Here is a 14,930-nt window from a genome sequence, read left to right on the forward strand (position 1 = left end):
AAATACAAAAGCACGATAAGTTTAAGAAATATTAATAAAATTGTAGAGTAATCATATGTGTATCTATATAAAAAATAATTATTATATTCAATTATTATATTAATATACATTTTTTTAACTGTTATTATACAAATTTAAAACAATTGAGTTTAAAAATATATTGCATTTAATAATTTTTTAACGACCTTAAAAGTCTTATATTAGAAACTTAAATAAATTGATTTAATTTCAAAATTAATTTAATTCTTATTAACAGATAACAACAATCTTACAATAAAAGAAATTCCAATTTTGCTTAAATTTGAAATTCATTTCCGGTGAAACCTTTGTCATCAATTGGTGAATTCGCAAGCTTTCATCAAAACACGTAATGTTTTTAAATTCGTATTGGATATATTTTCATATTCTTTATGAACTATATTCTGCATAAAAATTGAACTTATATTTTATTACTATGAAGTGTGTTATTATTTCATTATAATTTACTATTTCATTTATATATTGGATTTATGCAGAAAATGCATTGTGCCTTCTGAATGTATCAACATTTGGCGGGTAATCGTGTTGCGTCTATAGACTAGTGAGTGCACCGGTTTCGACCGAGTATTTTGCTTAGAAGCTAACGTCAACGATAAAGCAATAACAAAACGATGGATGCTGAACTGCCCTACGCGGTTGAATATGCAAAGAGTGCACGTGCTTCATGTCAAACTTGTAAGAAATCTATTGCAAAGGATGCGTTGAGGCTTGCTGCTATTGTACAGGTACGCATTATGAAACATGTACACAATATTTTTCGTTGAATTAATATGTACGTCATTGCCAAGATCAATAACAAACTTTTAAAGTCACAATATGTTTTTCATTAATCCTTATTTAATTTGTAATGACTTATGATCTAAAGTATCGTTAATATTACAAAATAAACGTTGCAACGATACTATTAACACGTGATTCGTTTGAAAGGATTAATTTCTACAGTCTTTACATTTTGCATGTTTGTTGTTTACTTTTGCTTCACTGATGAAGTAATTCCATTTTGTATGTACTTCGTCTATCAATTTTTTTTGTTAATTTTTTCTATGAAATATTCATACATGGTCATCCATTTAAAGCTTCTTTGTGAAGATGCCTTTGTTGTTAATTTTTCAGAGCCCTGTTCATGATGGAGTGATACCAAAATGGTATCACCCTACCTGTTTCTTTACGAAACAAAGACCTAAATCTGCTGCAGATATTGCTAATTTTGATAATATTCGTTGGGAAGACCAAAAGGACATTAAAGAGAAAATTGGTTTGTTCTTTGATATATTGTAGATAGTATTCAGTTTGTAATGATATAGTTTTTCTATAATGCTTCAATTAACATTTTCACGACTGGCAATGTAGTCCTATATCATTTCAAATTCTTCAGCTGAATACACTCTATTTAAAAATATTTTTTCCATTTGCATTTATAATGTTTAGTGCTTTAAAACTTTGAACAACAAACAACTGTTCACATACATACAAATGGCAGAATCTTATATTCAGCTACAGACTATTGGAAATTATATGAATATTCAGCTAAACATTTTATTTGTCTATCACCTATCGCAAAAGTGTTAACAAGATGCTTACTAACAATACCAAAAAGAATATCTACAGAAATATATTAATTAAAGACAATATTACAACCTGTTTGAGAAATGTGCAATTGTCTTTCTAGATGTTTGATTGTATTATCAAAAGTAATTTTGAACTATTTTCTATAATTGCAGCAATTATTGTACTCTGTATAAAATACAATTTTTTTTTTAAATAGAGGAAGCAAGTAAGCTTGCACCACTGCCTACTGGTAAAGGAAGAAAACGTGGTAGTACTGCAAAAAGTACAGGTGTTGCAAAGGACTTTCTGATTCAGTCTGCCAAATCTAATAGGTCGACTTGCAAAGCATGTGAAGAAAAAATAGTACAAGGTGAAGTGAGGGTATCGAAAAAAGATTTTGAAAGTGAACAGGGTAGAAGATATGGTGGAATAGATAGATGGCACCATCTTGATTGTTTTGTGAAAATAAGAGAAGAGTTAGAATTTTATGAAAGCGGTGATGCATTGCCCGGTTTTGGAGACCTCCCCAAGGATGATCAGAAAAAAGTTAAAGCAGCTTTACCCAAAATTAAGTCCGATGATGTTCCAGCAATAAAAAAGTTGAAGAATGAACCAGAGGACGTGGAAGAAGAGAATGAAATGAAACAGCAGAATGAGGAACTGTTCAAAGTTAGAGACATGCTATCTTCAATGAAAAAGAATGAGCTCATAGCCATCTTAGAGAAAAATGAGCAACAAATTCCAGAAGGAGTACCAGCTGTAAGTAACAAATCATTGACAGTGAAGTTATGTACAATGTTAAGTACATTTAAATTAAGCTGTTAATTTCTTATTATAGATAATAGATCGATTGAGTGATGCAATCTGCTTTGGAGCTTTAAAGCCATGCACAAAATGCAATGGTCAACTTGTATACACTTCAGGACTTGGGTATAAATGTACTGGAGATATAACTGAATGGACTAAATGCGAAAATGTAACTCAGGATCCCAAAAGGAAAAAAATTTCAATACCATCAGAATTAAAAGAAGAATATCCTCAACTGTAAGTAGTTTAGCTGTTACATTAAGGAATTAATGTATGATGAGATGATAAAAAATTAATCGTTCGTTAAATATTTAATAGTGCATCGTTGAAAGCCAAGGTCAAGAGGAGACTGATAAAAGTGACTGCACCATCAACCTCTAGCTTAGTAAAGAAAGAAGATGTAGTTGATTCAGGACCCAAAGTTAAATCAAAACCGAAACCATTAAAACACATGCAATTCTTTATCATAGGACGTACAAAGAAAGATAAAAATGAATTGAAGAAAGATATCATCCATTTAGGGGGAGATGTAGCATCAAAGCTTCATGAGAATGTAGCTGCTGTAATATCGACTCAAAAGGACATAGACAAAATGAGTGCGAAAATGGAAGAAGCTCAGTCTCTTAATATTCAAGTTATCACGGAAGATTTCGTTGAAGAAGCTAAAGAATACACAAAACCTGCTATCTCCCTTATTAAAAAGAAAACTATTTCAAGCTGGGGTGGTAATTTGTCTGATAGAATTAACGTTGTAGCAGAAAAATCTGCCGCGAAAAGCAAGGGTAAAAGTACTTTTGAAAAATCAGGATCTGGAAAAGTGAAACTACAATTAAAACAAGGTGGAACTGTGGATCCAGACAGTGAATTGCAGGATGTTGCTCACGTGTATCAAAGCGGTAAAAATAAATATACTGTCACATTAGTACTTACAGATATACAAACTAAGAAAAATAGTTATTATAAGTTACAAATTTTGGAGCATGATAAGCACAAAAAGTATTGGTTGTTCAGAAGTTGGGGTAGGATAGGAACAACGATTGGTGGTACGAAACTGGAACAGTTGTCCCTGGAGGAATGTATAGAACAGTATGAAAATCTTTATGAAGAAAGGACTGGAAATGTTTGGAGTCAAAGGGAACACTTTGTTAAAGTGCCTCACAAGATGTATCCGGTTGATATTGATCATGGAGAAGAAGTTTCTACGCAGTTATTAAATAGTGATATTAAAAGCAATTTGGAAAAACCAATTCAAGATTTAATAAAACTGTTGTTCGATGAGGCAAATATGAGGAAAGTAATGGCAGAGTTTGAAATTGACACAGATAAGTTACCACTTGGAAAAATAACTAAAAAGCAAATACAAAAAGCATACTCTGTATTAACGGATTTACAAGGAGTATTGAAGAATGAGAATGCTGATCGGATTATTTTAGTAGATGCATCTAATAGATTTTATAATCTAATACCTCATAATTTTGGAGTATCCGGGCCAAAGATTTTAGATACTATTGATGAGATTCACGCGAAATGTGAGATGTTGGATGCGTTGCTAGAGATGGAGATTGCCTATTCTCTATTACATAGTAAGGTAGACTCATCGGAGAATCCACTTGATGCTCATTACAAACAATTGAATACAGATATAAAAGTTCTGGATAAAGAGAGTGAAGAATACAAGGTCATTGAACAGTATGTTAAGAATACTCACGCTGCAACTCATAAGCAGTACGAGTTGGAGATTGAGGATGTATTTGTTGTTAAGAGAAAGGGAGAGGACAATAGATATAAGCCATTTAAGAAACTGCCAAACAGGAAATTGCTATGGCACGGTTCCAGAACAACCAATTTTGCTGGAATACTTTCTCAGGGATTAAGAATTGCTCCTCCAGAAGCACCTGTTACAGGTTACATGTTTGGTAAAGGTATATATTTTGCAGACATGGTTTCGAAGTCTGCTAACTACTGTTGCACGAACACTGAGAATTCTACTGGATTGTTATTGCTTTGCGAAGTGGCATTGGGTAATATGTATGAAAGATATGCAGCAGATTACATTGAAAAATTACCAAGTGGTAAACATTCAACATTTGGTCATGGTCAAACACAACCTGATCCTGAAAATTCTTATAAGACGAAGGATGGCGTTGAAATTCCATACGGCCCTTCTACGCCTGCGAAACTTCCTAAGAAATCAGCCTTGTTATACAATGAGTACATTGTATACGATGTTGCTCAGGTAAAAGCGCAATACTTGCTGAAGATGAAATTCAAGTATATAATGTAATATTTTTTTACATAAGCTCATTAAGATTACCAAAATAGAATTAAGTACATTATATTTAATAAACTTTGTCTTTATTAAGAATACTTAAATATGTTTTTGGTACTACCTCGTATACAATCATGATAATGACATTAATTGTTTCTGTAACTATACATATAAACATTTTTTTTAAGTAAGTTGCTAAAATAAATTCGTATAAAAAGATCCCTGCATACTTATTAATATGTTCAATCGAGACTGCGATTTCAATGAATGTTAAGGGAACAAAATAATTTACATTATTCGTTTATTTAATACATATTTATTTTTCTGCTTCGCAAAAATTAATATTCAAAATGGAAGTCGAAGTATGATTGATCAAATGTGTTAATGCGAACATAACCGTCTTCTCCACCTGTTGAAAAGCTCCGACCATTAGGATGGAAAGCTAGAGAGTTAATTGGACCGAAATGTCCCTTCAAACGCGCGAACTCTTCTTCGAATACCAAGTGATAAAATCGTGAATCAAATTTCCCTTGACGCGTGGATGTTGTTGTTACGTCCATAGCATCTTGACCACCACCAAGAACCACCTACAAGAACATGGTTTTTATACAATATCACTACATATAATTTTTTAAGTACCAAAAGAACACAAGAAATCCAACATACATGGTCAAAAATAGGAGAAATTGTGGCAGAATTCACAGGCCTCTCTGTTTTGTACGTCTTCAATAACATTAATGATTCACTGTCAAACAATTTTGCTGTGTTATCTTTTGATGCAGTTACAAACATTGTGCCATCCTTATTGAACTGCATATCATTGATTTGAGATTTGTGACTCGCAACACTGGACAGTTTCTTCCTTGTCTGTTGATGAACAAACTTCATTAATTACTTATTTACAGATAGTGTTTAAAATATTACAAACAATATAATCTTACTTACCCTCACATCCCAAAGAGTAATTTCACCATCTTCGTGTCCAGTAATAATTGTTTCATCTAGAGCACCCCATAAAATAGCAGAGATTCTGGGACCAGGAACTGAAATTCTAGAAATTGCATCTTCTTGTGACAACTGTCCATCAACATTTCTGATGTCTATAATGAACATCTCGCACTGATGTCCTAAAGCTTTATCTGTAGAATATACAGCAAGATCTGCTGAATAACTAAAGCTACATGTTCTTACTGAACTGTTTGTGTGAAGTTGACCTATTTCTTTGCCTAAAAGTGAAATTCAAAACACAGTGAACTTTATGGTTTAATTTTTAAATGTAAATGTAAATTATTTGACATAACTTGAATTAAGTTGTACATATTTCACGTTGATATGACATGTTGACAATAATGTTATATATATTTCATATATGATCATTTCCTTGTAACAAGAAATACAAACCAGTTTGACAATCCCAAACTCTCAATGAGTTATCACCGCTACCAGATATAAATCTAGTTGTGTCCCAATTGACATCAATACACCATACTGAACCATTGTGACCATTAAAAGTTCCAAGACGTTCCCCATTTAAAGAGTACCAAACATTTGGTTTTTTGTCTTTGCTTGAAGAAAACAATAAATCCCCTTCTCTATTGTATTTAATCTTTGTTATGGCACGTTCGTGCCCGTGTAACATTAAAGGTTTCTGAAACATAAAAAAATTTACTTGCGTTTCAATTACGTTAGCATAATCATACAACACCATTAAGCACGATGACTTTAATATTATTCCATATATTAAAAATTAATTAAAAAAATTAATTGAACATTAGAATAATAAATAAAATTAACTTTGTACACGCATAGAATTCTTAATGTCACCGAGGTTATGCTGTCACATGTTTAAATATTTCACAAAACGTTCATACGGAATCGTGGATTTCAAATATCGAGTATAGTTATTTATTAACATGTAAAACGACTAACCATTTTATTTTGTAATACACAATCAAATAAATTCTTCAAAAGATCAACATACGAACACTCAATCACAAAATTCTCAAACGGTAAAAGGACACGAACATTGAAATAGGTAGAAAGGATCTATCAACCTATGCACTTTCATGGTGACATTGTATCAGTGAATCCATATAGTATCCGCCAATAACTTTCAAGTACCTCTTAGGTACCAAGAAATCATGAATATGATTATTATTTACACGTTTTAGAAATGGTTGTTATATTAAATGGAATATTTATAAAAAGCGCAAAATGAGTAGCATAAATTATCTGAAAATATTCATGAAATTTATCAGAACTTTAAAAAAGTGCAACGAAAAGTTTCTGACAACCAAGTGTCGCATCTTAGTTACGAAGAATTCAGTCCTGTTCCAAATTCCGGTTGTGCATATGTATTGTTGAAAATTGGAAAAGGAAACGAAACTGAAACAGCATGTCTGAAGTTGTTGCTCAGCATGAAATTAATCAGAGCTATTGTTTCAAATGGAATGATTATCATAGACATTTATCCAATGTAGTTAGACAACTATTGGAAGAGGATTGCATGGTGGATGTAATACTGGCAGCTGCTGGAGAACGCATTCATGCCCATCGTATAGTCCTTTGTGCATGTAGCACTTTGTTTCGAGTAAACAACTTTTGCACTTTTACGAGCTACCCTGACAGACTTCGAAACATAAATTTCCTTTATATTTATGATTCTTGTTGCTTCTGTAATAAATAGATTGCGGATTTCTTGCGTTTAAAATGCAATCTCAGCATACAATACTATCAATATAATGTAAAACTTTATGAAATTTAACTTTACAGTTTTCAATGTATTTAAAATTTGAAGTACCTTTTTTGGATTTTAATTTATTTACTTTATAAAAAATCTACGTTTACAGAAACAGCAGTGGAGTAGCAATCAAATTTTAATTCTGTATTTCTTATTTTATGAAGAGTTTTTTCATGAGATCATTGTTGTGCATGTATTTATAGGAGGTATTGAGCCAAGTAAATGAGGATCATCCAACAATAATATTAAGTGATATATCAGCGCAAGATATAAAATCTATTGTTGAATTTATTTATCATGGAGAAGTGAGAGTGCCAGTGGAAAATATTAGTAGCTTATTGGATGCTGCAAGGTCTTTAAAAATATGCGGTCTCATTGAGGTTTTCTTTTATCATATTTATATTTATTTGGATAATAAATATTAATAGTTAATACTATTAACATTTTATTTATAGATTAATGGTCTAAATGAGATTCACTCAGTTGTAAATACTAAAGAATTTAGTGATAACACTGAAGAACCAATGACTATTATTAATGAAACAGAAGAAAATGTTATGCATGCATTACAATATGGTTATGAAGATTTGGAAGATCAACAAGAACAACAGTTTACTGAAAATTCAACTTTAAGCAAAAAAAAGAAACGCAGACGTGATACCATGAAAAGAGAATATAGTGAAGATATGTTAACATCGGCAATCAATGATTTGAAGTCAGGACAAACATTAATAGAAGCTTCAACTAGGCATAATATACCACGTTCAACATTATACATGCGTGCCAAAGCATTAGGTGTCCAATTAACTGCAACTAGAAATGAATATCCTATAGAATGTATGAAGGCAGCCATAAATGCTGTAATTGGTTGGTATCTGTTATATGATTATCAATGTATTCGAATGTGGCATTGCGGTGCAACAAATGTAGCACAATCTATAACAAATAGGTCTCATAGTAAATGATAGTAGCAAATGATTTAAAATAATAATTCTTTGTATCATTTACTTTACTTTGTTAGTAGGTGGATCAAGTTTGCAACATGCATCGGATATGTTCAGCATACCTAAGACTGTCTTATGGAGAAGAATTCAGAAGGAAGGGTATCAAATACTTCGTTCTGAAATAAAAAGGACCTATGGTACTGATAGACGAGAAGCTGCGGTTAAAGCTTTGGAAAGGGGGGAGAAGTTAACTAAAGTTGCACTTGAATTCAAAGTAAGATTCCCTTAAGTGATTCAAATGAATTCCGTTAAGAATTACGTTAGTAATTGTACTTCCAGATTCCAAAGACTACTTTGTTCAGAGATAAAGCTCGCTTAGTAGACGCAGGGAAATTACCGCTATCATTTTGGAAGAAACGTAAAACGGAAAATGAAGAACTAAAAAGATCTCGTTTGGAGGAAGCTGTTGCTGCGTGTAAAGGAGGAAAAATGTCACAAGCAGCTGCATCGATGACTTACCATATTCCTAAAACAACAATATGGAGACGACTTCAACAGGATGGTAAAAAATCGGAACGTCTATTAAATTCGAGGAAGCAACGTATAACGCCTTCTAAGCAGAGTGCAGTGACAAAGGCCCAAGAGCGATCGGATTTCACATATTGCGAGGTATTAATGTTTGAAATCTATTTCATTATTAATCTATTATACACGTTTTGTCTAATCGTTATTACTCACTTTAAACTATAGGTAGCTTCAGAAATTCCCATAACTTATATAGATGAAAATAGTATAGCTGAGGATTCTGTGATAATATTAACAGCGGATGATATGGACGGACTTAATTTAGGGGAAGGACGACAGATTATTGTTAACTCTGTATAAATTCCTATTTCCTATTTTGCACACTAAGCGGCGTATAGGGATGTGTATTGAGTTTTATTATTTTCTTTCTTTCAGGAATCAGTTCAAGAATATGTACCGTGTTCTATAGGAATCGAAGAAAATTCAAATTACTCGCAAACAGAAAGTTAGCACACCAATTTCGGTCATATGTCTAAGAATTATTAATATTATTTTGTACATAGTATACAGAACCGATCATTAACTCTATACATAACAAGTAATGTTAGTAATAATAACTATATAGTTGTTTATCTTGACATTTTCTTTTGTATACACTTCTGATCGAGCTATTACCATTTTTACTATTTACACTTTGAACCCATAAAATTTCACATCTTTCACGTTTTTTACTATTTTAAATAATATACTTTGGGTGGACAGAGTTAATGACCCTGTCTGTACAAATATTACAGTTTATTATTATTTGATTATTTTATTATTCTGCATTTTTTCCATTGTATAAATAAGTCTCATTCTTATAATTGTGTATCGAAAACTGTGTATATTATTTTTTAGTGTGAATACAGAATATATTTTATACGTTATAAATTGTTAAATTTTATAGACAAATAAAATTTCTTGAACGATTGCATTTTGAGTTGAGCAAATGTCATAAGAAACATCTGTGATACACGTAATAAAAATAAAGTTTCCTAGAAAGTCAAAAATACTTTTTTATGATTATATATTCTATTTTCAACAACGTTGATTATTCTGTGGGATTGCTTATTGTTACATAAAAGTCGCTATTAGTCGGTTCCATTGACGCAATGTTAATCAGCCAATACGTGACAATCTTAAGTTGGACTCTATGGGTTTAACGCGTGCGCATTGAAAACGAAATGTGAGGATGACTAAAAAGACATATTAGAATGGTGGCTCATAGCCGGTGGTATATTATGCTGTGCTATTAGAGATAGAAATTTCATCATATTACGTGATAATTGAACAACACTATAAAGATGGCTTATCAGTTATTATCCTCGGCTAATAAATTTGAAAAATTTGTTTTAAAATTTCTAAACAAAAATTTGGATACTCTTCAGGTAAAAATATAACCTAATGTAACCCGTGTGTTCTTATTATTATACAAGAAATATGTTTGTTATCGAGAAATGTGTTTGTTATTAAGAATTTTAATTTATTGAAAGCCTTGTTTAATAGATTTAACATGTACTATTATATGCTTGATTTTTACAACTCTTAAATACATTATTGTCATGAAACACTTCACATAGAATTATACACAAATGAAAAGTATTAACACTCTATAGTAGTTTTCATCTACTTGAATAAATTGTGATTCGTTTTTAATTATAAACTAGGATGATATATTGAGTTTGGTTTCATGTTTTTAAATTAATTTTACATTTTTCTTTTATAAATAATGAATAAATATTGTATTACATTATTCATAATGTATTTCAGTTAAGAAGATCTTTATCGTTGATTAGGCCTGGCAATGAAGCTAGTATGTTTATACAGTTGCAGCAACAATGGAGGTTATTAACAGATGAAGTACCAAGAGGATTTGAAAAGTTTTTCAAAGGTTATTATTCCATTTTGTTAATTTATTACATATAATTTGGGGAAAATTAAATGCTATGTATACTTCTGTTTATAGGTAATAAGAAAAATGCACCCAAAACTGAAGAAAAAGTTGCTAATAAAGTTAAAGAAGGATCAGCGAAACCGAGTCCAGAAGGAAAATCATCTAGCTCTAAGTCTGAGCCTTCACAGAAATCAGAGTGGAAGTTCGATTTTAATTTTGATGACATTAGGAGTGGAAGAGAACCTAATCAACGAAGTGTAATGAAGCTTATAATGGGTGCATGCCTTATATTTGGCATGTGGGCAGTTAGTCAGGTAGTAGAGGCTGGAGTAGAAATCTCGTGGAAGGACTTTTTGTCACAGTAAGCTAACTGTACATATTAGTATTAATTCTAGAAAAAATGTATCAAAATTCACTTACATTTAAATTAATTTTAATGAATTTCTCATAATAAATTTATAGGTGTTTAATGAAGAGAAATATTGAGAAATTAGAGGTTGTTAATAAACAGTGGGTTCGTGTGAAATTGTTACCTGGTCACACAGTAAATGGATCAGTGAGTTCATTCAATTATTGTTTAAAATTCACATCTATATATGATACTATATGGTATTTATACATGATAATCACGCAATAGCGTTGTAACTTACTTGATATATTTCGTAGAATGTTGTGTGGTTCACTATTGGAAGTACTGAAACATTTGAGAGGAACTTAGAAAATGCACAAGCACAATTAAATATAGAACCGCAGAATCATTTGTTGGTACTCTATAAAGATAAAGTGGAAGTGGTTCATGTTTTACAACATGTTCCACAGCTGTTACTGTGGGGTATGACATACTTTTACATATTTATGAGAACAATCGATAAGTAATTGTTACTTATATAATATATATATAAATTTCTTAATTATAGGACTGGCAATATACGCATTTCGAAGGACAATAAAAGGTATCAGCGGCGTTAAAAGGGGTGGCGGACTGTTTGGTTCCGTAACGGATTCTACAGCAAAATTAATTAATTCTAAAGATATCGATGTCCGATTTAAGTAAGTCGTTCTATACAGCTAATGATACATGATTACGCTTTCGAGAATTCCGATAAATTGTAGACAGTTTTTTTTTACTCTGAGATTCATTCTTTCTAGCACGTTTTAGGATAAAACAAAGTATAAATGCATAACGTAAAAGCAGATTTCGAAGAGAAAGAATGTACAGGTGGTATTACAAAATTAACAGAAACTGAATGAAAAAAGATTCAGTGGTAGAGTAGAAAAGAATTGTGTGCAATTATGTAATTATATGATATTAGGATATCAGATTTGTGGAACAGTTTCTTGTTCATTTATCACAAGACTGTCGTAATTGATTCGACTGTCAAAGTTTTACATATTCAAAATAATATGTCTTATCAAACTCTAGAGATGTCGCTGGATGTGAAGAAGCAAAGATTGAAATTATGGAATTTGTAAATTTCTTGAAAAATCCTCAACAGTATATAGATCTAGGTGCTAAAATTCCTAAAGGCGCAATACTGACGGGTAACATATTTTACGCGTTATGTTATATTTTAAACGTGTACTATTTTACATTACATTACATTTATTTACTTACTGTAATTACCGTATGATATATTATAGGTCCGCCTGGTACTGGTAAAACGTTATTGGCCAAGGCCACGGCTGGAGAAGCGAATGTTCCTTTTATTACAGTATCAGGTTCAGAGTTTTTAGAACTGTTCGTCGGTGTTGGCCCCTCGAGAGTTCGGGACATGTTCTCAATGGCTCGAAAACATGCTCCATGTATATTATTTATTGACGAAATTGATGCCGTCGGAAGGAAAAGAGGTGGTCGGAATCTCGGTAGTCATTCAGAACAAGAAAATACATTGAATCAACTTCTGGTTGAAATGGATGGTAACATAACAATTAACTGAAAGTATCAAGTTAATATACTTTCGAATCATTAGGACAATATTCTTCTTTTCTCGATAGGTTTCAATACAACAACTAATGTAGTCGTAATGGCGGCGACTAACAGGATAGATATTTTAGACAGCGCGTTGTTACGACCTGGAAGATTTGACAGGCAAATCTTCGTTCCCGCTCCGGACATTAAAGGACGAGCTTCCATCTTCAAAGTGCACTTAGGGCCATTAAAAACTACAATAGATAAAGACCAACTAGCTAGAAAAATGGCTTCTTTAACCCCTGGTTTTACAGGTATGTAAGTTCTATTAATCCTGGAAGGACAGTGTTAAGTATTATAGGAAAACCTAACATTTTTAACAATTACTCGTAACGTCATTAATTCGATGTTAAAATATCCATACAAATTTTCGTCGAGTATTATGCACAGGTTTTTCTAGGTGCTGATATTGCAAATGTATGCAATGAAGCGGCTTTAATAGCGGCGAGAGATATGAACGATAATATTCAACATCAACATTTTGAACAGGCTATTGAAAGAGTTGTCGCCGGTATGGAGAAGAAGACAAATGTTTTGCAACCGGAGGAGAAAAAGATTGTGGCGTATCATGAGGCTGGTCATGCGGTGGCAGGCTGGTTTCTGGAGTACGCAGATCCTCTTTTGAAAGTACGTTTTCCTTGTGTTTGATCATACGCTTTACGTAAAAAGTAATTTAATTACAGTACCATTTTGGTATGACTGTAACAGGTATCCATAATTCCCCGTGGAAAAGGTTTAGGTTACGCTCAGTATTTACCACGTGAACAGTATCTTTACACAAAAGAACAATTGTTCGATAGAATGTGCATGACGCTCGGTGGACGAGTGTCTGAGGAAATATTTTTCGGTCGTATAACAACGGGAGCGCAAGATGATTTGCAAAAGGTAATAACTCATCGCGTAAAGTAATTAGAATCACGACATTTGAATCACTGATAGACCTAATCTTTTTGTCATGAATTATTTTGTTTTCAGATAACTCAAAATGCGTACGCTCAAGTTATTCAATACGGTATGAACGAGAAGGTTGGCAATGTCAGCTTTCAATTGCCGCGTGAAGGTGAGATGGCATTCGACAAACCGTACTCTGAACATACTGCACAGCTAATCGACAGCGAAGTGCGCGATTTAATTGAAAAAGCGCACCTGCGAACGCAGGAACTGCTCACAGAGCACAAGGAGAACGTGGCCAAGGTATAATGTATGATTTTCCGTTTCAAAAACTTTGAATCATTTTGACCCTCTTTTTCTCTTTTCTTAATTAGGTGGCTGAAAGGTTGTTGAAACAAGAAATTCTAAGCAGAGATGACATGATAGAATTACTTGGGCCAAGACCGTTCCGCGAGAAGTCTACTTACGAGGAATTCGTTGAAGGTACTGGATCGTTCGAGGAAGACACCAGCCTACCGAAGGGTTTGCAGGAATGGAATAAATCTAGGACAGACTCCAAGGAAGAAGAGAAAGAAACTAAAGCGTCTGCAGAATCAAAACCACCTCCTCCTAGTGATTCGAAAGATCAGCAGCAACAGCAAGTATAATAATACAATTTTAGGATATATAGTCTGCTAAGTACTTTGTATTATAGTTTGAAAAATATAACTGTATTAAGGAATAACACAGGAAAATATTTTCCACTGGATCAATTGTAATTCTCATATTCTTATAAGTCGATGGCTGCCACGATTTCAGTCCTGCTTGGAATAGGCTTTCCCATGGAAAGTGCAATTTTCATTTCTCTTTTATATACACGTAGTTCGGTCAACATGGTTTTTCATAAGTAAAGTGTAACAGCACAATGAACGTAATTACATTTCACCGAGACCGGGACAAATTTATCGGGCTAATGCATTTAGATACATAACTTTTATCGTACGTATAATCTTTTGTTACGCGTAACTGTACATTTTTTACTCTGTAAAAAGGAGGACCCAGCTATTGAGGTTTTAAGGGTGAAAGAAATGATAAGCCACGATTTATACTTTTTGCAACGTATAATTAATAAAGTTTACAAATGTAGTGCAATTAAACTGTTCCATCCTTAAATAAGTACATTGATCATTTGTTTACGTTACTGTTTCTGTCGCTAGTTGTTGGGTTTCGTTTTGGCGGAATTTCTGGTGCGCTCCAATGAAAATATATCACGTGTGAGTGTATAC

The 14,930-nt window shown here is 32.6% G+C and overlaps 4 protein-coding genes across 5 annotated transcripts; 3 read left to right on the forward strand and 1 right to left on the reverse strand.

Moving 5' to 3' along the window:
* Positions 1–369: 369 nt before the first annotated feature.
* Parp1 (Poly-(ADP-ribose) polymerase) lies at positions 370–4,880 on the forward strand. The gene is made up of 5 exons (XM_031972047.2): positions 370–764; positions 1,153–1,294; positions 1,805–2,346; positions 2,426–2,631; positions 2,713–4,880. The coding sequence occupies exons 1-5, from the start codon at positions 651–653 to the stop codon at positions 4,676–4,678; spliced, it is 2,970 nt and encodes a 989-aa protein (XP_031827907.1). The 5' UTR covers positions 370–650; the 3' UTR covers positions 4,679–4,880.
* An 83-nt stretch (positions 4,881–4,963) lies between these two features.
* Positions 4,964–6,760, reverse strand: eIF3i (eukaryotic translation initiation factor 3 subunit I). The gene is made up of 5 exons (XM_031972052.2): positions 6,593–6,760; positions 6,065–6,311; positions 5,609–5,889; positions 5,330–5,530; positions 4,964–5,250 (listed from the first exon to the last, which is right to left on the reverse strand). The coding sequence occupies exons 1-5, from the start codon at positions 6,593–6,595 to the stop codon at positions 5,002–5,004; spliced, it is 981 nt and encodes a 326-aa protein (XP_031827912.1). The 5' UTR covers positions 6,596–6,760; the 3' UTR covers positions 4,964–5,001.
* A 170-nt stretch (positions 6,761–6,930) lies between these two features.
* LOC116424962 (uncharacterized) lies at positions 6,931–9,845 on the forward strand. Of its 2 annotated transcripts, none has more exons than XM_031972051.2 (7): positions 6,931–7,253; positions 7,607–7,783; positions 7,859–8,270; positions 8,428–8,621; positions 8,687–9,016; positions 9,098–9,226; positions 9,308–9,845. In XM_031972051.2, exons 1-7 carry the CDS (start codon positions 7,059–7,061, stop codon positions 9,380–9,382), a joined length of 1,512 nt encoding a protein of 503 aa, XP_031827911.1. In that variant the 5' UTR covers positions 6,931–7,058; the 3' UTR covers positions 9,383–9,845. The 2 variants fall into 2 exon arrangements, with proteins under 2 accessions (XP_031827911.1, XP_031827909.1); XM_031972049.2 differs by having other exon boundaries at positions 6,933–7,253; positions 8,425–8,621.
* Positions 9,846–10,014: 169 nt separating this feature from the next.
* Positions 10,015–14,820, forward strand: Afg3l2 (AFG3 like matrix AAA peptidase subunit 2). Its single transcript, XM_031972048.2, has 13 exons — positions 10,015–10,299; positions 10,682–10,802; positions 10,878–11,166; positions 11,268–11,361; positions 11,472–11,637; positions 11,723–11,855; positions 12,229–12,347; positions 12,447–12,722; positions 12,801–13,028; positions 13,175–13,401; positions 13,483–13,659; positions 13,750–13,968; positions 14,040–14,820. The coding sequence occupies exons 1-13, from the start codon at positions 10,216–10,218 to the stop codon at positions 14,310–14,312; spliced, it is 2,406 nt and encodes an 801-aa protein (XP_031827908.1). The 5' UTR covers positions 10,015–10,215; the 3' UTR covers positions 14,313–14,820.
* The last annotated feature ends 110 nt before the right edge of the window (positions 14,821–14,930 follow it).

This window comes from Nomia melanderi, chromosome 7 (genome assembly GCF_051020985.1).
Source record: "Nomia melanderi isolate GNS246 chromosome 7, iyNomMela1, whole genome shotgun sequence".
Classification (NCBI taxonomy): Eukaryota; Metazoa; Arthropoda; class Insecta; order Hymenoptera; family Halictidae; genus Nomia; species Nomia melanderi.